This window comes from Fusarium coffeatum (assembly GCF_003316985.1).
Source record: "Fusarium coffeatum strain FIESC_28 chromosome Unknown BRIP53273_contig_40, whole genome shotgun sequence".
Lineage (NCBI taxonomy): Eukaryota > Fungi > Ascomycota > Sordariomycetes > Hypocreales > Nectriaceae > Fusarium > Fusarium coffeatum.
In genome coordinates, this window is record NW_022157837.1 from 22,238 (window position 1) to 45,778 (window position 23,541).

The 23,541-nt window shown below is 50.1% G+C and overlaps 8 protein-coding genes across 8 annotated transcripts; 4 read left to right on the forward strand and 4 right to left on the reverse strand.

Annotated features, from left to right (window-relative positions):
- Positions 1-577: 577 nt before the first annotated feature.
- FIESC28_01681 (uncharacterized protein) lies at positions 578-4,129 on the reverse strand (the record flags this gene model as incomplete). Its single annotated transcript, XM_031155831.1, has 1 exon — positions 578-4,129. One exon carries the CDS (start codon positions 4,127-4,129, stop codon positions 578-580), a length of 3,552 nt encoding a protein of 1,183 aa, XP_031020034.1.
- Positions 4,130-8,673: 4,544 nt separating this feature from the next.
- Positions 8,674-9,571, forward strand: FIESC28_01682 (uncharacterized protein; the record flags this gene model as incomplete). The annotated part of the gene is made up of 5 exons (XM_031155832.1): positions 8,674-8,705; positions 8,844-8,922; positions 8,973-8,978; positions 9,031-9,222; positions 9,281-9,571. 5 exons carry the CDS (start codon positions 8,674-8,676, stop codon positions 9,569-9,571), a joined length of 600 nt encoding a protein of 199 aa, XP_031020035.1.
- Positions 9,572-10,656: 1,085 nt separating this feature from the next.
- FIESC28_01683 (uncharacterized protein) lies at positions 10,657-11,208 on the reverse strand (the record flags this gene model as incomplete). Its single annotated transcript, XM_031155833.1, has 1 exon — positions 10,657-11,208. The coding sequence occupies one exon, from the start codon at positions 11,206-11,208 to the stop codon at positions 10,657-10,659; it is 552 nt and encodes a 183-aa protein (XP_031020036.1).
- Positions 11,209-11,322: 114 nt separating this feature from the next.
- Positions 11,323-13,325, reverse strand: FIESC28_01684 (uncharacterized protein; the record flags this gene model as incomplete). Its single annotated transcript, XM_031155834.1, has 4 exons — positions 11,323-11,457; positions 11,507-11,581; positions 11,804-12,829; positions 13,287-13,325. 4 exons carry the CDS (start codon positions 13,323-13,325, stop codon positions 11,323-11,325), a joined length of 1,275 nt encoding a protein of 424 aa, XP_031020037.1.
- A 646-nt stretch (positions 13,326-13,971) lies between these two features.
- FIESC28_01685 (uncharacterized protein) lies at positions 13,972-14,748 on the forward strand (the record flags this gene model as incomplete). The annotated part of the gene is made up of 1 exon (XM_031155835.1): positions 13,972-14,748. One exon carries the CDS (start codon positions 13,972-13,974, stop codon positions 14,746-14,748), a length of 777 nt encoding a protein of 258 aa, XP_031020038.1.
- Positions 14,749-15,261: 513 nt separating this feature from the next.
- FIESC28_01686 (uncharacterized protein) lies at positions 15,262-17,548 on the reverse strand (the record flags this gene model as incomplete). The annotated part of the gene is made up of 3 exons (XM_031155836.1): positions 15,262-16,164; positions 16,216-17,329; positions 17,385-17,548. 3 exons carry the CDS (start codon positions 17,546-17,548, stop codon positions 15,262-15,264), a joined length of 2,181 nt encoding a protein of 726 aa, XP_031020039.1.
- Positions 17,549-18,453: 905 nt separating this feature from the next.
- On the forward strand, positions 18,454-19,384 carry FIESC28_01687 (uncharacterized protein; the record flags this gene model as incomplete). Its single annotated transcript, XM_031155837.1, has 2 exons — positions 18,454-19,020; positions 19,070-19,384. The coding sequence occupies 2 exons, from the start codon at positions 18,454-18,456 to the stop codon at positions 19,382-19,384; spliced, it is 882 nt and encodes a 293-aa protein (XP_031020040.1).
- A 2,573-nt stretch (positions 19,385-21,957) lies between these two features.
- Positions 21,958-23,283, forward strand: FIESC28_01688 (uncharacterized protein; the record flags this gene model as incomplete). Its single annotated transcript, XM_031155838.1, has 1 exon — positions 21,958-23,283. One exon carries the CDS (start codon positions 21,958-21,960, stop codon positions 23,281-23,283), a length of 1,326 nt encoding a protein of 441 aa, XP_031020041.1.
- Positions 23,284-23,541: the final 258 nt, after the last annotated feature.

Consider the following 23,541-nt stretch of genomic DNA (forward strand, 5'->3'; position numbering starts at 1 on the left):
ATGGCCGTCGCAGCGCTTATTTCCAATTGCTTGTTCATCGCAGACATCGTCGCATGTAATAGGCGATTCCATACATATCATACATTCACAGCCAAATCACATACAGTACAATAGCCCACACCGGAGCAAATGCTTATTATCTGGTACTCGAACAAGATTCTTTCATTTGAGATCAGCGGTCATTTCGCGCCACTCGTCTTTCCCAATCCTTCCTTGCGAACTGCCTCATTCGGCAGCGCATTATCGTACGTGGGTATCCATGTTAGATCTTCCAACAATTCTCTGCGACATGCCTCCATAAAGTGTGAGATTTCAAGGCTTCCTCAAGATGGACCAACTCTGCTTCACGTATGAGATGCACGCATGAGCCTAAGGTAAACTAATTGGCCACTGAACCTTTCCCCTGAAGGTCTAGTGGGCCGATGTGGGATACGATCGACGAACCTCTTGTGTGCATGGAGGGAGTACTCCTGTCACTGCTAATTGCACCAAGTGGACTGCTGCCACGCACCAGATCTCTGATAGACAAAGAGTCGCCGCTAGTCCGTTGACTCGCCCTGCCCCTCTGGGGGTTGTCCTACAGTCCCCCACGAAGTGTTGCTTGGCCCATCAAAGGACTTCCGATCTCACCTGGAGCACCAACGGATCTATGTCGTCCGACGAGCCCATCGTTCAGATCGGGTTCCCATCGGACAGTATGTTTGCTTGGGCCTGCTGCATCACGCCGGATATCGAACGTGCCACCTCCGTTGATCGGATTTCCCTCCGTCTCACAAAGGTTCAACAGATCGAGTTCTGAGATGCTGTGGTCGCCTGACATCGCATCAATTCTCGACTTGAGTGTTGCAATGTCGATGTAACCTTCTGAGTCTCCCGAGCTGGCCAATTCCTTGCAAGCTTGGCAGAGCATCGCGCGAACGGTTACATACCTAGGTTGCGCGGGAGCTCGAATAGAGCTCATAGCAGAGATTGGAGATGTCATACCAAAGCCAGGAGGTACACTCGGTGCACCCCATCCAGGGTTGTTAAACCCAGGAGGGGGCAAAGGATGTCCGCCAACAGCAGGTGGGCCCCAAGGGTTGTGCGCCAGAGGAAAGGCCGAAGGTAAGAAAGGGCTTGTGGTGAAGTCGCCGCGCGGTCCTGGAGGCTGATTTCGTAGGCTACCTGGATTGATCTCAGCTGCAAGAGGTTCGTCATCTTCAAGAAGAGCTCGGCTGCCTAGATGCGCAGTCTCATCTTCTTGGTCGTCAGATGTGCGACTTTGGCTGAGGCTCCCTGGTCGTCCAATAGGTGCCGGTCGTCCTATGGGTTGTGATGGAGTCGGGGGCGCGTCGAACTGCAGTGAACTCTGGCGGTGATGCGAAGGTGGGGGCAGATCTGTCGGCAATGGAAATCCGCCCATGTCGAACTGATCAACAGGCTGTGAGAATCCTGGGGGCATAGGAACAGGGAATCCGCGAGGTGGTCCATTGATACCAGGAGGGGGCATCATAGCACCAGGGCTGTGTCGGAAACCTGAAAAGATGGCCTCGTGAGGCATACGGTTCCCGAAGCCTGGTGGTGGTGGATGATGGTGAGCCAATCCAGGGGGTGGTTGCATGCCCATCGGGGGCATCTGGAAGGGAGATTGTCCGTGCATCCTTGGTTGTCCACTCGTAGGTGAAACAGAATAAGAATGCTGCGTACTTGCACTTCCATGGCGCTGGCCAATCGGCCCAGGACTCATACGGGGTGTCATTGAGTGGGGTGAGGGGTCTTGACTTGTACTTGAAGTTGTGGCTGACTGCGATGGCACATCTTGCTGTTGAGACGTGGTTCGGGGTCGGATCGGAGTCGGTGCCTTGGATAACACGGGGGTTGCGACTGGTATCTTGGGAGACGCATAACTCGCTGGGTTGGAAGTATGCTGTGGTAGAGCGGTAGGTACCGGAGGCTGTGAGCCACGCTTCGGGATCTGGATAGGTTGCGATGGGTGACTTGCCGCTTTTTGAGCAGCTGCCTTCTCCTCTCTCAACTTCTCCTTGGCCTCTCGAGCGGCTTGGGCATCCTTTTGAGCCTTGGCGGCACGGGCTTCCTTATCCCTCTTGTCGCGCTCTTGTTTATCCTTGCGTTCTTGGGCTTCGCGCTCTTTCTGCTCTCGAGCCTCCTTGTCTCTTTGTCGCTGTTCCTCTTTGAGCTTCTTCTCCCTCTCCTTAGCTTCTCGAGCTTTGCGTTCTTGTTCGGCTTGTTTCTCGCGTTGCTCATGGAGTCGTCGTTGTCGCTCTGCCTCTTTTCGTAGGCGTGCCTCTTCCTCGGCCTTCTTCTGCGCTTCTTTCTGCTTTCGTTTCTCTTCAGCCCTGGCTTTCTGTTCAGCAACTCGTTGCCTTTCAGCTTCTAACCGTGCAGCATCTGCCGCAGCCTTCTCGGCTTCTTTCCGCGCTTTCTCCTCCGCCAATGCTTGCTTCTTTTGAGCAGCCTTGTCCTTCTTCTTCTGCGCATCCTTGGCTTTCTTAGCTTTCTTGAGTTCAGACTCTCGGTCCTCTGCTTCGATTTCTTCAAGTAGCCTTTGTTGACGTTCCTTGGCGACCTTTTCCTTGTAGGCGGAGAGAACTCGTTGTTCGAACATGCGAGCGGCGAATATCTGGAACATGCGACGGCCTTCTTCCATTCGTTGCTCTTCTGTCATTTGGTCCTGGCAGCAACACTCAGTATGGGACTGGGATGGCATCACAGACGGGTTTGAGTATACCTCTTCCTCTTCATACTCCTCGTCCTGGCTATCATCATAATCTTCTTCCTCGTCCTCTTCTTCGTCGTACTCATCTTCTTCAGGAGGAGGGGGTGGATTATGAGGGTTGGAGTATGAGCCATTAGGGCCAGGGTGACCGTAGCCTCGTGAAAAGTGTTCGCGAGCGTCTTCCTCTCTTGCCATCCGACGTTCTGCAAGCTGTTCCATCATTTCGATAAAACGCTTGCCGTCGTTTTTAAGAAGGTCATCCGCCACGGTGAGAATACCACCTAAGTCCATGTTACCATATCTGCGGAGAAGTGATTCTAGGAGCTGCGTACCCTTGACTTGCAGGCTGTTGCCAAACGTCAAGAAATCGGCGACGTCTCGCTCGTGTGAGGTTTGGAATTCTTCGGGAGGTTCGTCGTCGCTATAATCGTCGTCCTCCACTTCGTCTTCACTATAGACCTCTTCCAGCTCCTCCTCGTCTTCGTCGTCGCCCACATGTTCTACTATCCGGCCTCGGGAGGGGGGTCGGTTGGTATAGCTCGATGGTAATCCTCGTCGTAGAGCGAAATCGCGGGCCGATGGTAGCATCGGTGGTCCCTCGCCCTGGTTTGCGAATTGTTCAAGCTCCAGGTAGTAGGCGTCGTAAAGGCCCTCCAGCTCTTCCTCAATCGCAGTCCGCTTTCGTCCACACACAGTGCAGCTGCAAGTGTGCTTCTGTTGTTCTTTCATCTTTTTGAGAACAGCATCCTTCTCCACCTTGACCAAGGATTTCCGCTCATCTTCACCTAATCCAAGCCAGAATGCTTTTATGCGTTCGCGCTCTTCTTGGTTACTCGTACTCCATATCTTGTCGCGTGACATGCCAGCGCCTTGCGATAGATTAGGATGCGGTTCAGGTTCGAGGGCTTCTGGAATTGGCGATGTGGGGTCGGCATTTGTTCCCTTCTTCTTCTTCTTTCGGTTCTTCTTAGATCTAGAATCCGAGGGCGGGTGACCGTTCGTAGGAGGCCCTGTAAGTTCGCTTTCCAGGATGTACTCAAACTCATCGTCGCTTTCGACTTCCTCGTGGTCAGCGGGGCCGCGGCCGGACATAGAGCCCGCACCAGCGCTATGGCTAGGTGCATTGTCGATGTGTCCATTCGCAGCTTGCTGAGCAGCGGCTTTCGCAGCGGCCTTTTGTCTACGCTTCTGTTTCTTGCGGTTGATGGCGGGAGCAGGTCCATTGTCGACATTGGAAACGTCTAGTGGGGGGTCGCTTGGTTTGGCAGTTGTGGGGGTCGAAGGCAACGAAGACTCAGAGGGGGTTCCCTTTGGCACAGTAATGAACTTTGAACCATCCTTGTTGGTGTATTTAGATGTGCTTCGTGGCGATACCGGGGTTTGGGCAGCCGGTCTTTGGTTGTTGGCCGGCATCGTAGGTTACGGAAGTAGGGCAGTCGAGGGCATTAAGATGTTGTGCGCGACACGTGGCTGTCGACGGGAGGACGCTGTGGAAGGAGAAGATTTCTGCAATACGCGAGTGCGTGTCAGCTTTAAAGCGGCAGGAGCTGCGCGTCTCGAGAGGGTGAAGTCGTGGTGGTTAGGCGGCTGCGGGAACGAACGTTGCGGGTGGAGGGTCTGGGGGCGGCTCAAAATGAGGCACTCACAGTCGGAGCAGCAGCCAAGATCAGGGTTAGACTAGGTCAGCGATGACGCCTGCGGGGAAGAGCACAATGAATGCAAATGTACGATAACTATACAAGGCTCTTCTGAGCAATCCAGACCCAATATATACCGAGCCAATTTGTCGCAGTGGTCTTGTTTGGTGTTTGCTTGAGGCTTCAATGCTCAAGGCTCAAACAGAGGATGGAAGTCACTATTTGGTGGAGTTGCATAGCACATGTACTTTCTCATGCAGCCGAACAAGCCCAGCGAGCACTGTGATGGATGTGGTTACTGGTCAGGCACGCATCTGATTGACGGGTTATACCCCACTATTTCCTACAGGTAGCCTGGCGCGGCCTGGTGTGATCGCGCACGTGATGCTGAGATCTGGCGATTTGGTGGAAGCGGAAAGTGAAGTGGGGGTGCAAACAGATCCAATACGGTACCTTGATGTCAAACGTCACTTGCTTTCCTACCCGTCTGTCTGGGGGCTACCCTGAACCTGGGGTTGAATGAGGACATTCAATTTTTATTGAGCGGTTGATTTAAAAGACCCCAATCAATTACTCGGAGTCAATTCAGACCATGTAGTGTGCATGCATTTAAAAATAATTGATGAGTCAATTTAGCAGCAACGGTTTCTTCGTCTGCCAATTTACCATGGCTGCTTCTCAACACCACAATTTCCAAGTTGCGGGCCAACGACTTTACCCAACCAGGAGGTCCAAAAGAGAACCAGGACACAGACGCCTATTGACAAAATAACTTAGACTTGCTGAAACACTAAACTTAGGTTAGACTGTCCTAACTTTTATAATACCCTTAGCTAAGTCTCGCTTTTTCTTCGACCCACCTGCCAACCGACCAACTACAGCTGATGGAAATAAAGTCAATTATCCATGAGCAAGCGCGGAAGCCAATACCCATGGCCCCCGTTTACAAGCGTTGCAAACGACTTCAAGCCCCTTGAGACACCGTTGCTGACATGGGCAACGGGGCTGAATTAGGATCTTCACATCTGATACTGATGTGCAGAACAAACTTGACCGGCAGCATGACGACGCATTCACACCACCATAGCTGCCGACGCTGTACAACGTTCAACATGACAAGTGCAAAGCGCAAAAAAAGTCATCAGAGAGATTCATTGACTCGACTTTATCTGTAGCTCTCAGGTCATGTGGAACAAGACCGCACTATTCTTTCATTCATCGCGGTGTGACAGGACGCCAGATTGAGATGCCGCCGTCCTGCCCCCTTGTTAATGCATGTCGCAAACAACGGAGGACAGCATCTACGGCAGAGGACAAATGTTTCGGCTCTTTAGCCAAACATGGGCAAAAGAGTCTCAGATGCTGAGATGTCCCGTACAAAGGCCGTTTGGGGTACCACTCAGACGTAGCAGGGGGATCGGGGAGAGCAAAGGAGTGCGATCTTTGCCAACCATGTGGAATGGAACATTCAATATGCAAGTGAGACTATACCTAACCACTCATTGACTATTGAGGTGCTGACAGCTGTATGTGTGCATACTTTCATGGGACGAAGGATCATGGCATAAATCCCTTGAACGCCACGGCCTCGTAGGGCAGAGTTAGGCATGGCTTATCGTCACATTGTTGTTACATACATGTAAGCGCAAGGTAAACTAAGACGGATTGATGCGATAATCGGCAATGCCCGAAGCGTAGTGTATGCTGTCATCAGTCATCGATGCGGGTGGCATAGAAGGTCTCAGAGAAGAGGATACTGATCCCTGAGAACATACGTTTGTTTGCAAACAAATTGTCAGCAACCGAGTCAGTCGGCGTTTGTCAGGACTCCGAAATCCAACAGCACGTCAGTTTAGCGCGAGGGAGCCAAGGGAACGGAGCATACTGAACGGGATCATCCGTACGGAGAAGTTAATGTTTATGATGCTCTTGGTAAACGCGGATGGAAAATCCAGACACGAACTGCAACTGCTAGGATTCTATTCTAGGGGACCTTTAAAATGATGCACTGCTCGATAGCAGCTAATGAGCGTTCAGTACTGAGTGGTAGTTCATCCTAGCCCCTGGTCTGGTTCCTGTTTTTAGCTTACCGGCGGGCGGGAGTGGGCTAGCCTGCACAGCCTCAAATGACGGCGGCCATGATGGAACTTAAATCAATGGGCAGAAATTCTCAGAAACTGATGAGAGAACCAAACGGAGGCCAAGAACGATGTGAATAATCCTCCGATTAAAGGCAAGGGGCCTTTTGCTGTGGATGTGGATCTGTCGATATGCTTGTCCGAATCTGGAGTTTGTCGTCATTGTCGTATTGAAGGCTACATTAGCCCTGTCTATCATTGTCGAAACAAAACAATGATGCCGAGCTTATTTGTTGGACAAGACTGCTGAAGACAACCATCCTTAACAGGCCCCTGGCAGTTGACAGTCGTTGAAGGATTTGAGCTGAGAAGGTACATTGAGAGAGCGGTTCCGTGACGACACTTTCCGCAGTTACCTAATTGAATTCTAAAATCCGACGGCGCTTGACAAGTCTCGAATCGATCAGTCCTGTAATTTATTTTACTGTAGCTGTAGAAACTGTTAGCGATGGCTGGCCCGCGTATCGAAACCTTCGCGGGTTTCTGTCCAGTGAGCTGGTTCCCAGCGGAGAAAGTGTCAGACTTAACCGAGCAGCCTTGGTGCAAATTACTTGTTTTGGATATACCGGGCGTCTAGTGGTGGCTCCGCCACAGGGGGCTTGCTCCTAACGTCTTCAGTGAATTGATGTGCAGTTGTGGTGCATCGATCAAGCATGTGCCCAAGGCTATGCCAATGCTCATGAATGGAGTTGTTATTCTGTTCACTTCCAATTGAAGTCATCGAGTGACTTTTGTCCACGTTACGTAGCAGAAAAATCATAAGAGATCCGTTGTAACCATCCATACTGTCGGTACATTTCATGTAGATACCTTGATCCATGTCATGTCCATCCATGAACAGCTTATGTTCCGCCCTGTGTCGTGTCATCAAGCACCGCACAGCACAGCAAAGCAACACCAACTCAGGTAATAAACCCACCTGTAGCATTATCTGTGGTGTAATAGTTGGAGCACAGCACCCTCCAGGGCTGTCGCTGTCGTCTCATGCTCGGGCAGCTAAGATGGTCGCCCCGGACCCGTTTTCTATGCCTTTGCCGCTCCACCCTTTTTGTCAGTCTAGGGGAGCCGAGAAGCCTGAGTGAATGAGTCTCCGTTTATGGCTCTCTCCACTCAACTATCACCGATGCCACCACCACCGTCACTGCCGTAAACAAGACTGTTCCAACAATAGAAGGAGGCTGCCTCTCTAGCTTCGATCTATAACCAAAAACGCATAGAGATATCTTAGTTGACTTTTTCAAGATCTCTCTATTATCTATCTCCATTCCTTAAGAAACAAACTTGGCCAGTCTTCCAACATTCTTTTTCTCAGCCCAACCCAATCCTCCTCAGCTCAAATCCTGGTCTGAGACTGAGACTAAAGCGACGAGCCGGACAAAAAAACACAGCATCAACCATTTCACATCGTCCTTTACCGTCCTATCATATCAAACCCGGAAGCCTACTATTTACGTGCTTTTACCTGATCCGTTACCCTTCAACTCGTATCCAATCTCTCATCAACCTCCATCTTATTCTTATCTCTTCTTTACCTGTCTAGGGAATATTACCCTACCCTACCCTACCTTACCTTAGCATTCATAATATCCCATACCATTGGAGTCTTGGGACCGCCCTGACTGACTGACGTTCCCTCTTGGTCCTCCGTCCCACCGCCATTAAAAACGCCCTGCTCGCGCTACAACCCGACCCCAGCCCGAACTACTCAACCGTATTGTACCGTGCCGTGCTCCGTATTTACGTACTGCTTGGCCTGTCCTGTCCTGGCCTTTGCTGTCTCCTCGCTCCACGTCCCGTCCGCGCGCTCACTCCGAACGTCCCTTGTTGCTCACCCATCCAACGATCCTCTTACCAAAAAGTCCGCTCGAAAAAAATAAGGGGTCCTGAATCTCGTTGACGACACTTTCCTCGCCGAACCGAATTTCCAATTACCTTCGTCGCTTCTCTCCCGCATTCAATCAATTACCGCTGGTCTAGCTTAGCTTGTTTTTGCTCTTATCACCGCGACGACGCCCTCTTGATCGCTGTAGCTTGCTGCATTTCCATCATCTTCAATCGACGACGAAAACGAATACCCGACGCATTACCCTGATCTGGGGCCCGTAGCAGACTCCAGATCCGACGATATTTCTCATTGTTTTCGAGACGACACGCTGTTTCGAACCTATATAATTGATTCATCATGAGCGCAAATCCAAGCAACGTAATCCGCAGGTATGTGCTGCTATTGTCGCGCTGTCCAGCCCTGCACCGACATGACTCCCACCACTCCGAAATTTATCTCTTTCTGTCTCTCCAATCCCGACATCTCCTGAAACCTGTATTGGGACAATCGCTGACGAAGAATTACAGGAAGTTGGTCATTATTGGTGATGGTGCCTGCGGCAAGACCAGTTTGTTGAGCGTATTTACGCTAGGTTACTTTCCTACAGTGAGCTCCCCCAACCTTTGCTTCGTCATCACTTACTAACTATGTCATAGCATTATGTGAGTCTCGGTCGGATTTCTTATGCGACGACGAATACTAATTGCAGATAAGATCCCTACAGTCTTTGAGAACTATGTGACAGATTGCAGAGTAGATGGCAAGTCCGTTCAGCTTGCTCTATGGGATACTGCCGGCCAGGAAGACTACGAGCGATTACGACCTCTAGCATACTCGAAAGCACATGTCATCTTGATAGGATTCTCCGTCGACACTCCGGATTCCCTCGACAACGTTAAGCACAAGGTATGGGTTCCGCGGCGCTTAGTGAAGGTGGTTCAAGGCTGATTTATTGCTCGCATAGTGGATTGAGGAAGCTCAACGATTGTGCACTGGTGTTCCCATCATTCTTGTTGGTCTGAAGAAGGATCTTCGAGAAGACCCCGTTGCGATTGAGGAAATGCGCAAGAAGTCGCTGCGATTTGTCTCCGAGCATGACGGCGAGTCTATCGCACGAGAAATTGGCGCGAAGCGATATCTAGAATGCTCCAGTTTGAGCGGCGAGGGTGTCGACGATGTTTTCGAGGCAGCTACTCGTGCTGCTCTGCTGACTTTCGAAAAGGGCGAGGGTGGTGGCTGCTGTGTGGTGCTGTAAGACCATGCGCACTCCGATACACATGCGAACTCGGCATCTGGATCACAAGGATGTGACCATACCTGCCCGCATCGAAATGCTGACGACGAAACGGCGCCGGTTGATCTCAAAGCGATCGATCGCCCGTTCGCCTCGGCTATACTATCTATCAACATATGTTCCAATTTCTGGAGACAATTGAAGGAATTTTGGACACCAGGGAATCAAACAGGATATAGAGGACTTATTGCTCGGCGCTCCAGGAGGAGGACTTTTCTTATATTTTAACATACTGTCTTGTCATCAGACAGACCGGGAATGTGGCCAAGAGACAACCAAAGCTCATAGCCACGGCGTTTCGGCCCAACTCCATTCCATCTACATCACCCCGGCCACACCGATCATGCCGGCATCTTTACCATTGCTTTTACTTCCAGGCGTTCCCCGTTCAAAAGACAAGAAAAATATGAATATGAATATTCGCTACTTGGACCCTTCTCCAAGACAAACAATACCGACCTTGTTCATCTTGTCTTCCGCCTGCGCCTACGCTCCCCTTTCCTTTTTGATCCTGAATCGTCCCGACTGTTTTGACTTGTGCTTTTTTCCGATCTGACAATTTTAATATCTGGCAAGCGGAATGCGAAGCGAAAATGCTCCTATATACATGGCATCCCAGGAGGATATAAAAAACGGAGGCAGCTGGAGGTGTGTACGCAGAGGGAGGTCCGACATTTTGCATAATTTTAGTTCAAGCGGGTTAGGATATGCACTTTCGCTCTCTGTATCATTTAATAATTGGGACACAGCATAGAGCTGGCTGGTTTGGTTGATTGCAAGGGTGGATGAGAGTGATTCAATGGCATACTTGAGACAGGGGAGATTGGTGCTATCGTTGGAAGAGCTGACAGGTTAATGAGAGTGACGACGATCTTGAGCCTGAATGTTGTTTCGAATGCTTCACTGAATTCACCACCGACTCTTTGTTATGAGCCGAGCGCACATCAATTCGTTGCAGCGTTTAACAGTTGTCTATTATACATACAGTACACTTTTTTGACCCTCATACCATTTCTTGAATTCGTACATTAACCGCACAGGCCCATTTACTCGGTGTGCCTCTTCCAGTCGTGGTTCCACGCATTCTTAGCGGGGAAGTCTGTTTGGTATCGTGCGTATTCAATCGGTATCGCATCAGTGCCCCAGACACCCTTCTTCTCCATAGCCACTCGGTACAGGTAACCCTCGTCTCTGTTTCCAGGCCCAACGGTCTTGCGCAGCTCTTCACAGGCATTGTACATGCCGCTGTAGATACGGTGACGCTCACGCTCGGTCGCTTGGTTCTGCTGTCGGCGGAAAAGCTGCCATGCACGGTGGATCGTCCAGTGACGGAGGTATCGGAGACGGGCCATACGCAGGGGTGGAGGCGCAGGAGAGAACATGTTCTGGCGGAGTGTGCGGATGCGGTAGAAGTTTTCGGATTTGGCCTGCACATGCTTCTTGCGGGGAACTGCCGCTGCGGGCTTCTTCGCGGCAGGCTTGGGAGGTGTGCGGGCGAGCATGTTTGTCGTAGTGGAGAAGAGACGAGTTGTGGGCGCAGTGGGAGCAGCAGCAGCTGGGCGACTGAAAAGCCCGCGGAGAGAGAACATTGAAGCCATTGTAGGGTATATCGCGGCGATTGGAGCAAAGGTCGGGAGGGTCGTCGGGTAAGTTCAAACGGAAGCCAATTCGTCTCTTGGTCGGTGCCGATGAAATCTTAGTACAGGAAACAGTCAAGTTCCTAGAACGAGTACCAGATTGATCGAGGTCGTGCCAATTGGTCGAACGCTAGCCGGTGCAAGCAAAAACTCGAGCGGGATTTCGAGGGTTCGGTCGGTGCTCTCACGACGACGGTAGACCAGTATTTCCTGAGAGAGTTGACTTGGATTATATCGGCACTCGTAGCCCCTCGAGTACCGCCAAATTAAATTTAAATTTCGGGTTGAGAGGGTCGCTATCGAATTGTGCTTGGCTATAGAAGTCGTGAATGTCCTGAGGAAATTGTTAGCTCAATTGTTCCGAGCGGACTAAATATGATCCGTCAGTCTATAACGACAAGCGATTGAGGCGGGTGTCAAGCAGCCCAATGCCAGACAAAACAAGAATAATCATGACTGTGGCAGATATTGATGAAATGGAGAATAAGAATGTATATAAAACTAATGCAAGTGCCACGCCGGGATTATCATCCTGGTTGCCATTTCGATCACTTACCTCAGTATCAGGTGTAGGTACATAAATCAAGAGGTCAAGGTCTCCTGACTTCAGCATATTCAAAGCCGCTGCTCGTTCTTTCGCCTCCCAGCGCGTTGAAAGCCCAGAAAGACTGGTCCCCGTGGCACTGGCCATAAGCTCTTCCAGAGCATGTGGCTCATCGTTTTTGGCACGTGTATGTGGGAGCAAGTTCATAAGCCAACCGAGCTCCAGTATAATAGGACAGGTTTTGAACTTGAACTGCAGATTTGAAGTCGGCCATGCCCCTTCTGAGCGGTTGGAAAAGTCCTTCCAGAGTTCCCACAATTTCGTGTAAATCGCAACGGAGTGCATCTTGGCAGGATCGGGCCCCTGATCTGGAACTGATAATCTATGCAACTCTCGCAATTCGCCGACAAACAGTTTTATAGCGTCACCGAGCATAGCCTTGAACCGGAAATCATACACGCTTTCATGTCGAGGAACCTGGCCCATGTACTCGAAATCTCCGATGGTGGCGTATCCAGTGGCTCCCATGAAAGTGTGACGGCCGATTCCCATGTCATGACGAAGTTTGAAAATATAGGTACCAGGTCTATGCCGCAAATAATATCTTGAATTCGGTACAGCATAGGGCCTATAAACCCCTATCCTCACGCTCGTATTCGCGATGAGATCCAACCGCAGTCGACATGGTGTCCTCTTGAATATAAAGTCTGGCCGGGTGACGGGAAGCCGGCCAATGTGGTCCCGTTGGAGAATTTGTCGGATTCGAAGGCATTCCTCGACGCGTGCGAAGTTTCTGTTTTGGACCTCTCGCTCCTCGGCTGTCATCATAGCCATGCGCTGCGGACGAGCGCGATTCAGGACTTCTTTTTCTAGTCCCATATACCAGAGGCGACGCATCTCACTTTGCTTCTCGGGAACACAGTACCGAATTCTGTCGGGCTTGGCTTCCTGTTTCCAGTCTTCATTGGAGCTCTGCAGTCTATTAAAGTATTTGCGGAACTCGCACTCGGAAGTATCTTGACACACTTCGCAAAACGTCTGTCGAGCGATGTTGGTACTGCTAAGTTGACTGGAGGTACTCATCTTGCTAACAGAAAAGCTCTTAGAGTATCTAAACCAGTGTCACTATCGATATTAGGGTAACTTATGGTAGCGGATGGATCGGTCTCACGCACGATATGGGTGACGATGCCTGGATGGAAAGAAAGTGGGCAAGTTCAGAAAAGACGAGAGAATATGGAACCTGTCGAAAACCAAGAAACAATTCTTCGGATCAATGCATTAAGCTCTAGTAGACTCGTAGCTTATATATGCTTTCCACAAATAACGAGGACGTCTGATATGAAATTGCTATTCGTCGTTTGGTTGTATGCAGTAGAGTTATACTTTCGAGCATTCATTGCAAGTGATGTCGGAAATGTTTGGCATCCTAAAGATGCGCGAAAACCGGAAATTAAGGAAGGAAAGGTTTAAAGGAAAGAGGAACCAAACATACATTATCAGCCGAAGGAGCAGGGCTTGTGTTGATGTCCATGTTGTTGAAGGAAGGCGTAACTGGATCGCTGTCAAGACCACTTCTCAAGACCACTTCTCGCGACCAGCAGGCTCACAATCCATGTTGGAAACGGCCCGAGAATTTAAAGATACTCTTCTTAAGGGTGGCCGATTCAATAGGATGAAGCGCAATGGACAAATAGAAGAACTTGTGATGAGAGGGAGGCCACTCAAAGAGAGTGTTGGAAAAGGTCCGGGACAGGGTCATCAAAAGGCGATGTTTTCCGCCCGAAGAACAATATAAATTATCTTCTTTGACTTGGTGATTGAAAGAATAAAAGGGAAAGCTTTACAAAGCCGCGTAGAGTAAACGAAAGGTAAATAAATGTGCGCGCATTGAATAGATGAAGTAGTCAACTTTATTTACACAATGTACTGCTTCACTTTTAAGATGAATGCTTTCATTTCACTCCCAGACTGCTAGATCATTGCCAGCTATCAGCCTTTCCATCCCACCATTTCTCGTCTTGTCTATACCAAACATCCATCATCTCTGCTCTACCTACCCACAAGTCATACCCAAACCCAACCATTGATCTCCTTAGGCTTCCAGCAAACACACTATCCCCATCACCAAGTTGTTGCCTCCAACAAATCACCCGACTTCCTTTCCCTCCTCGGCTAGCATGCAGCATCATTTTGGAAGCAATCAGTTTGGTCGAGAGAGGGAAGGCAAAATGGATGGCAGCAAGCAGGAGCGTTCCAGCGAGACCAAGTCCTCGGACTTGGTACTGGACGCAAATTCACCACAGAGTTCGCTCCCTACAAACAGCGAGCAACAGACCTTGAACAATCCCGAGCTGGTGGATATCTCCCTTAAGGATGAAGAGGAAGCCCCAGACAGTGATGATGAGACTGTATTTGTTGGGCAGCAGATGGTCGATGAGGCAGCTGACTTCTCAGCTGTATCTCAGGCTTCACGTACACGCCAGCGCATGCCTCTTTTCAAGACCAACTCGTCAAAGTCAGAAGACTTCCACTTTGACGACCAGGATGTGGATGATGTCTCCGACGATGACCCCGAGCAGGCTTATTACGAAGCAACCAGACAGTACAACCGTCGCCATCAAATCTTGACTGACTATAATATCCCAATCGGTCCCTTTGAGTCAGAAGAATACGAATCGCCTCCCCGTGCCTCCTTCTTTCGGATGCTTCCAGGAGTGCAGACTGCGCAGCAAGCCCTTAGAGCATCCACTCGTGTCGTTGAGAACGGCGTAGGCACTGTAGCTGAAGGTGTCGAGGCCGCAATGACTCGAGTTCAGGAGTCATTGGCCGGCTGGCCTGGGGGTCTTAACGGCGGTCTTCTTGACTCTATCAGCGAGTTTGTGGCTGAGGGTATGCGATCGCTGCCGCCTTCCGATGCCATCGTTCGTCCACAAGGAAGACAAACGTCGTGTTAAGAAGTATGCGGAAGACAAAGATCAGTGAACTCGACAGAAACACTGTTTCCGGTCGATCTACAAAAAGAAGAAATGTTGCGCAGCTAAGGGCAAAGCCGTGGCAGAGCTGGGGCTCTGGTGTCACTTCTATACCATTTGGACTACCATATGCTCTTTTAGGGGCTGTCATTTGGAGCACAAGTCGACAACATGATAAGGATTTGCCGATATAGCTTGGAATTGGGTTGATGGAATTTTGCATTTAGGGAACAATACCCCGTATTATTATATCAAAAGCATGCTATGGGCGTTAGAGAAGTTTGAGAGAAAGAAGCCCAGAATAGGACTGGCACAAAGACATTGGAGGTAGTACGTGAAGCATGCAAGGTCACCAGAAGAACAATGATCTCGATACTGGGTTAGTATAGACAAAGCGAACTTTCATTTTACGAAACTACTATTACCATATCATCTCAATCATCAAATGTTAACTCCAAGACCTATGCTATGTTGTTTTCCTCGTGAAATCATCCCTTAATGTTCATGTGTTATACTGTTGAGATCCCTGAACTCGCCGCGGAGACTCTCGATACCCTCCGTCTTAACCTCTTCCACAAGCTTAGCGACCTCAGGAGCAATAACGTTCTCGTCAAAGCCGAAGTACTTGTATGCATCCTTTCCAGGCAGAGACTTGCCAAATGTCGACATGGAGTAACCAGCATCGGCGTATCTCTCCCAACCGTTGATAGCATAGGCTTCAATGACAACGCGGGGAGCGTTTGAACGGTATTGGAGGACTTGGCGCTTGTACTCAATGGGCTGAGAGTTGAAGAGACGTTGGCAAGGGAAGGACACGACACGAGCCTTGATATTGAACTTCTCATTAAGGACATCGCGGGTCTTGACAGCGAAAACCATCTCGGCACCGACACCGATGAGGGTGACGTCTGCGTTTTCTTCCTCGATGAAGACGTAGGCACCCTTCTGGGCACCTTCACGGCTCGAGTACTGAGGGTATTGTTCGAGGTTCTGTCGGGAGAGGGAGATGATAGAGGGAGTATCCTTGGCCTCAAGGGCAGTAATGAAGGCGCCGGCCGTCTCTTCGGTATCGCAAGGTCGGATGTAAAGGATGTTGGGCATAGAGCGGTAGAGAGCAGCAAGAGCAATAGGTTGGTGAGTAGGACCGTCTTCACCAGTACCAATCGAGTCGTGGGTGGCGATGTGAATGGCTTGGAGGTTTTGGAGAGCGCCCATACGGACACCAGGGGCGGCGTAAATGTAAAACATAAAGAAGCTGGAAGTGACAGGAAGGATGGTGCCCTTGCCGTAGGCGGCGAGACCGTTCGAGATGGAAGCCATGGCATGCTCGCGAATTCCCCAGTGGATGTAGCGGCCGGAGTAGTCGCCATTGATACCGCATGTGGTCTTGAGATCGGGCTGTGTCTGTGTTAGCTAATGATGACTTCTGACCTTGCAGACAATACTTACATGCTGGAAGTCAACCTTGTCCTTCCAGATCATGTTAACAGAGGGTGATAGATCAGCCGTGCCAACCATGAAGTTCTTGATCTTAGCAGCGAGAGGGTTACAGACAATACCAGCAGACTTTCGGGAAGGTGTAGGGGTAGTCGGCAAATCTTCCTTGGCAGGAATGATGCTTCGCCAGTCTTCAGTAAAGCGACCCTCAATTCGTTTGACGAACTCCTCGTGTAGCTCAGGGTGCTCTTTGCTGTAAGCGTGAACAAGACGCTTCCAGTCTTCAACGAGACGATCGCCGCGGGTCTTACGGTCACGGAAGAAATTGTAGACCTCATCAGAGACGACGTAGTGCTTCTCAGGATCCATGCCAAAGCTCTCCTTGACGGCTTTGACGCCTTCGGGACTGAAGGCAGCACCGTGGGCCTTCGCATCGCCAGCGACCTTGCTGCCAACGCCGATGATGGTGTGAATGTTGATGAAGGTGGGCTTGTCGGTGCTCGCCTTGGCTTTAAGTAGAGCCTTGACGATGCCCTCAACGTCGTAGCAACCATCCTCAACCTCGATAACGTCCCAGCCGCAAGCGCGCATCTTGGCGTTGACATCCTCAGTGTTGCAGAAATCGACGCTACCATCGCAGGTAACCTGATTGTTATCGTACATGACCACAAGGTTGTTGAGCTTCCAGTGGCCAGCTAGCTGAATGGCTTCAAGAGCCACGCCTTCTTGCAGACAGGCGTCTCCGATCATGCAGTAAGTCATGTTATTAATAAGATCGTAACCAGGCTTGTTGTAAGTGGCGGCGAGGTTCTTGGTAGCCATGGCAAGACCAACAGCATTGGCAATTCCCTGGCCTAGAGGACCAGTCGTAACTTCGATTCCCTCATGCTCGATTTCAGGATGTCCAGGGGCCAATGAATCGTAGTTGGAGGAGTGATAGGACTTGAGGTGGTCAAAGGTCATGGCCTTGTAACCGGTGAGGTGAAGGAAAGTATACTGGAATAGACAAGTATGGCCGTTGGAGAGGACGAAACGATCGCGGTTGAAGTAGTCTGGGTCGTTGGGGGAATATTGCATAACATATTTCCAGAGTGCGAGGCCAATGGCTGCCATTCCCATAGCACCTCTAGAAACCAATTAGTACTTCATATAATCTCATGTCTGGATAGAGCAAGACTTACCCCGGATGTCCACCAGAGAATTGCTGGCAAAGGTCGGCGATCAAGCAACGAAACTGTCGCAGAGCGAGGTCAATCGTCTCAGCATCATCGTTCTTGATCAACTTGACAACGTTGGAGAGAGCCGCTGGCTCCTGTGTCGCCGGGGAGATTGCACTGGGCGCCATCCTGAACTCGAGTTTGTGGTGTTCTTAGACAGAGATAATGAGTCGAGTGAGACCAACATCGACAGCGTTGCTCGAGATATAGGCATTTCTAAAAAGCATCTTTTGCGCGTGATCTTTCTCATAACGTTGATGATGTTCTGCTGCGGGCCTTTGGGAGTCCCAACACGGTAAGAGAAAGCGCCGTGGGGTTCTGGGTAATCGCCATTGAAACGTCGGTTGGATTTGTCTGGGGAATTCGATGGTCTTGGTGTCTCGCTGCAGTGCTTCTGTATTTGGAAGTTGGAGGCATCGAGTGACGGCTTTGCCTGTTGAGGTTAGAGTCGAGATCCATAGCGAGCGCTTGGAACTGCCATTGGAAAGACATAAGAGGGAATGATCGAGGTGCCACTCTGTGGGGAAGAGCTAAGATCCCGCAGATGTTACCCTCCGTGTCGGCAGATGATTGGGATTAATAGACGGGAAGAAAAAGCCATGTCTTTTGTGTAACTGAAAAGTGACCAAAATAATACAGGCAATTGAGTCGCTAGAAGTGGTAGTACAAGTTCTCTAGTTTGTGTCCGATCACCAAATTACCCCATTCTTCTTGTCCACTTCTAGACACTCCCAGCCGGCCTCAAACAACCTCCACGATGGCAATGTGACAACCCCCGGCAGCAATAACCTCATGAGATTCCTGCAGACGAGACCCTCGAATCCGACTTCAACACATCATCCGTCGCATAGAACTTCCATCAAGTACTACCATGGAAATTCTCCATCTAATAGAATCCAAGCCGACCCCAGTACCCCCCAAAATGGATATTCTAGACGATCGTATAACCTGACAAGTCTTTCCATCATTTCCTTTCCTCATCAGCTTCAACTACTTTCTTCAGTCTCTTCAATACCTTAGCAACCCCTTCAAAATGGCCCCCGCTATCGTCTCAGACATCGAGCTCCCGGCCAACGTGCCCGAAACCCAAGAGACACCCGCCTCAAGAGCATCAACCTACAAGCTCTTCTCACTGGAGAACAAGACCGTCGCCATCACAGGCGGAGCACGTGGTCTAGGTATTACTCTTGCCATCGCCGTCGTTGAAGCCGGCGGTAGCGTAGCTTGTCTCGACATTCTCGAGGAGCCATCGCAAGCAGAATGGGCACAGCTCAACAAGATCGCCACAGCCAACAAAGCTTCAGTATCGTACCGAAAATGCGATGTCACAGATGAGCAATCTGTTGAGACAGCGATGAAGGAGATCTCAGCTGAGGCTGACAAGTTCCGTGCTCCTTTCTGGGGAACCATTGCTTGTGCTGGTATCCAGCAGCAGATCGCTGCTCTTGACTATCCCGCTGCCGACTTTGACCGCATCCTGCGAGTCAATGTTACAGGCGTCTTCAATACTTGCAAGTATGCTGCGAAAATACTGCGAGAGAAGGACAGACCCGGTAGCATTGTGATGATTGGAAGCATGTCCGGCAACATTGCCAACCGAGTAAGTCCATCGACCATCCCATACCCCCGAACAAGCTAACAGATTCCAGGGTCTCTCTTGCACCGCATACAACTCCAGCAAAGCCGCAGTTCAACAAATGTGTCGATCGGTTGCTCAGGAATGGGGTCAATACGGCATCCGAGTCAACACTCTGTCTCCCGGCTACATCCGAACCGCCATGACCGACCAACTGCTCCAAGAGAACCCCGAGGTCGAGAAGACGTGGATGGCTGGTGCCCTTCTGGGACGTCTGGGTGCGCCCGAGGACTTCAAGGCGCCCGCTGTGTTTTTGTTGTCCGAGGGTGCTTCTTTTGTTCACGGTACGGACTTGAGGGTTGACGGAGGACATTGCGCGTCTGCATAGTTGGATGAAATAGACTACATAATTGAAGCTTGGAGTTTGCATCATGGCAACGGCCTCAAGGTCAGTATATTTGTGACTGTGTGACAAGAGGAGCCCTACGTCCCTTCGCCTGGCCTACTTCGCCTGCCATCCGAGCGTATGTGAACAGAGCCAGACCACTTTCAAGGCAGAATGAACGAGTATCTTATGCCCAGTTATGCCATATTTCCATCGAAGGGAGAACATATAGATGATGGCCAATGCATGGTAGACGCAATGGGTCTCATCAAAGATGGGCAGCCGTCAGGGTATCAGGAGAATTGGCTGCTGAGAGCAGAAGAGACGAAATACTTCGGTCACCTTATGCTACTTATTTCTGCAGGCTATTTCTTAGAGGATGATTCTTCTGACACTCACCTAGCAGCCCGAATTCTGCTTCCCATTGAAGAATTCCCAAGGCGGCGCCATCGAACCTAGACACAACAATGCACGCACAGAAAGGTAGGAAAATCGGATAAGCTCTGCAAGGGAAAAAGCATCGTAGAATCAGGGTTGTACTGATGCACAAGTGGCGAAGGTGCTTAACAGAGTTCGGTCACAGCAAAGTTTATTCTATTGAGCGTATATATAATGCGATGCCCTCGCCTGAGGGCTGACAGAACTTCCCGTCCGCATCCCCCAACATCCATATCCATCACACAAACAGCTCTACTAACCCAACCCAAAATGGCTCAGCATCTCCACAGAAGTCACTACATCAAGGGCAAAGGCAAGTATTTCTTCTTCTTCACACCACTGGCAAGCCAATGAATGCCATGAAAAAGATAGAGTGTGCGTCACCTGGAGGTAGTGTAATACCAGGGACACACGAAATCAAAAATTGTGCCGGGCGAATAGCGAACCTCACCACTGCGTCTTGGGGGGGATTAGCGCAAAGGTCCCCCAGAGAACGCAGCCGCCACGAGCTAACTTGAACGTCTGGAACTCCCGCCCCCTAGGCAGCGGCTATTACCTTGTGTATGAAGAAGAAAGAAAAAGAAGACGAAGATGAGGGGGGCGGATGGGATTCTTATAGACGTCCTATGGACATTTTCGCTCCTGACTTCTAAGGACCCTGAACGATTTCGACAAAAGCACCGAGGCAAGTACGACAACGAATTTGCGAAAAGAGAAGGATCTCGGAGACTAACTTGGGCAGGCGATGTCGAACGATCGACGCAAACAAATGTACGAGGATGGAACCCCAGGGGTATCGCACCTACCTTCGATAATTTACCTTTGTCGGGAGAGCACACAGGATGGTCAACACTTATAGGAAAACCTACCAACGAAGGATTCACTTCAAGGACTCCTTTCTATTGATACTAAACCCAAAGATACTCACCTCTAGATTTACACCTTAGATGAAAGCACCGACAAGAGGCGATGGTATAACACCTTTCACTAGGCTCGGCTGTCTAATGTTACGACCAGAGTCCCATCGAGAAGGAAGCGTGCTGGATGGTCCGAACCACCTGCCACTTGTCTGCTTGCAAACGACAACTGACGCAGCAGCTCTTGCACTATCTGAGCAACTTTCACCAACGCCCATCATCAGACGCGTACACACCGGACGATAAAGCGCGGATTATGACGTTAGCATTACCCGGAACGTAAGAGACGTGCTGGCGAACATCAACCTCAGTGATATCTGACCATCTGCAGGAAATCGCGTTCCCGCCTGGTGGTCTGTCCCAGCACTTGATTACGCAAGAGAGCTGGAGAGGCAACTACTACCACCGAGACGAGACGGCTTTCAGCAGGCGTAAGGGAAACAGTCTCTTCGTGTATCGAGCCTACGATTGAGAACCCGCGATGTCGCCCCAAGGAGGAAGGATCTGGAACGAGATGAGGTGGAGGGGGGATGTCCGCAGAACAGAGGCAGCGTGAGGAGAAATTCAATGAATGTCTGGAGTTGATGGGCCTCAATGACCTTCATATACGTTTTAAAGAGACAATGAAACATAGAGTTCAATTCATAAGCTCGATACCAATCCATGCCTTCTACTTTGGGGACAAAGCAGCTGTGATGGTAGCGGAGGGCCCATGTCGGCCATTGCTAAGACACAACTTGCTGCCATCATATCTGGTCACTTAACCTGCTTCGAGTTTTGTATCGTGACTTCAGAATCTTTTAAACCCAAAGGACTTATCGTCGGGAGCCTTTAGGACGAAACAATTTGAGCAGGATTAGGCCGACTCTTGTGCCATTTACTTTTGTCACCCTAGAGCTCATCCCAGGTGGACATTATCTCTGCAAAAAGATGCAACGGGACCAATGGTCTGTTTCTTTAAGCCCAGCTATCATGAGTATACAACCTTCAATTAAACAAAAAATATACTCTATACTGTGATTCTCATTTCTCGCGTATTGTGGCGTTCTCACTGCCACCGCCCTAGCTTCAGCTTCGACCACCCTTAGTCCAAATTCAATCGTGGGTGCCTTGTGAGGTTGTTTCATTAATTTGGCTGCCTCAGCTGAAAGCCCATATAAACCGACACCACTCTCCCTTATTTCTGGTCTCATGCAAAAGATTCGACTTGCATTCACGACAATGACTTCAGTATCCTTATCACCAAATGTCCTCAAAAACCTGGAGTCCTCCCACCTCCAAGACCGTATCATCGGCACCATCTTCGGCTCAGCTCTAGGAGACGCAATCGGCCTCTACACAGAGTTTCTCTCTGCTGAACTGTCAGCTAAAGCCTACCCTGATCGCACCTTTACTCTACTCCCTGCTGAGAAAGCCACGCCGTTTCGTCGCGACCATCACAGGAATTTCCATCGTCCAGGAGAGTGGACAGACGATACAGATCATGCTGTATTGATTCTGCTTTCGTACCTCCACAGCGACGGGGCGAAGCTCGATCCTCAAGACTTTGCCTCCAGGCTTTCCGTTTGGGTGCGCATGGGGCTGAGAGCTCTTGATACTCTTCCCCTTGGCCTGGGACGCACTGTTGGGGGTATTGTCAGAAGCAAATCCTACCTCGATGATCCAGAAGGGACAGCACGAAAGTTCTGGGTTACGGGTAATTACAACGCCGCGCCTAATGGGAGTCTAATGAGGACGCATCCTTTGGGACTGATGTGTCTGAACAAATCGGTTGAGGAAACTTTTCAGATCGCTGCTGACTTTTCTGTGGTTACTCACGTCGATCCGAGATGTGTGGTTTCTTGCGCGATTGGCACTGCTCTTGTTAGGGGGCTTGTATTGGGCGAGATATACGAAGAACAACATGTTGATGGGTTGATTGAAACTGGCCTGGCATGGTATAACGACCTTCGGGAACAGGAACTCCAAGATCCCGATAGGAAGGACGAACCGTGCTTAGATGTTGCTGAGTTCAAGCAACATGCTACAGCACAAACGCTAGCAGACCTCAAGCTGGATGAGAGTTATAAGATCGGTTATGTCTACAAGACCTTTGGGTCTGGCATCCTTCTTCTTCGGCTCGCACTACGCCAACTTAAGTCTTCAAGCAACCTATCTTCACAACATGCCATCTTCGAAAAGCTAATCACCGATCTTACTATGGAGGGCGGCGACGCAGACACCAACGCTTGCTTCGCTGGTGCTCTCCTCGGGGCCCTTCTTGGCTACAAGACCCTACCGGCACATTGGCGCGATGGCCTTAGACATGGTGCATGGTTGATGGAGAAGTCAGAAGGATTATGCGACACGCTGGGTGTGACGAAGGGTTCATATGAGGGTTCGAAGGACAAAGATACGGCCGAGGACGGTGGAAGAGGGTTCTTGACGGATGCGCAGATGGAGGAGAAGTGTATGAGGATGCAGGCTTGGATGGCGCAGGAGGAGACGGAATGGAAGAAGAAGCAGGAGCCCGAGAAGAAAAAGAGTCATTGGTTCGATTGGAAGTGAGTAATGGATGATCCAGAGAACACCAGGGGGGAAGTAGGTAACAGAAGAATTGGCCTCCAAGGCTTAGGTTATTATAATAAAGTAGCCTAAGTGTTGGTCTAAGCTGGCATAAAGTGACTAAACTATGTAGTCCTTTATGCATTTTGGGGTCAATTCTTCTGACACCCTGAAGGGGGCCATCACCTCCCGTCACGGTTGGGTACTTTGGGCAAGGATGGGTAACATTTTGCGCATAGTAAACTGTAATGACCATGAATT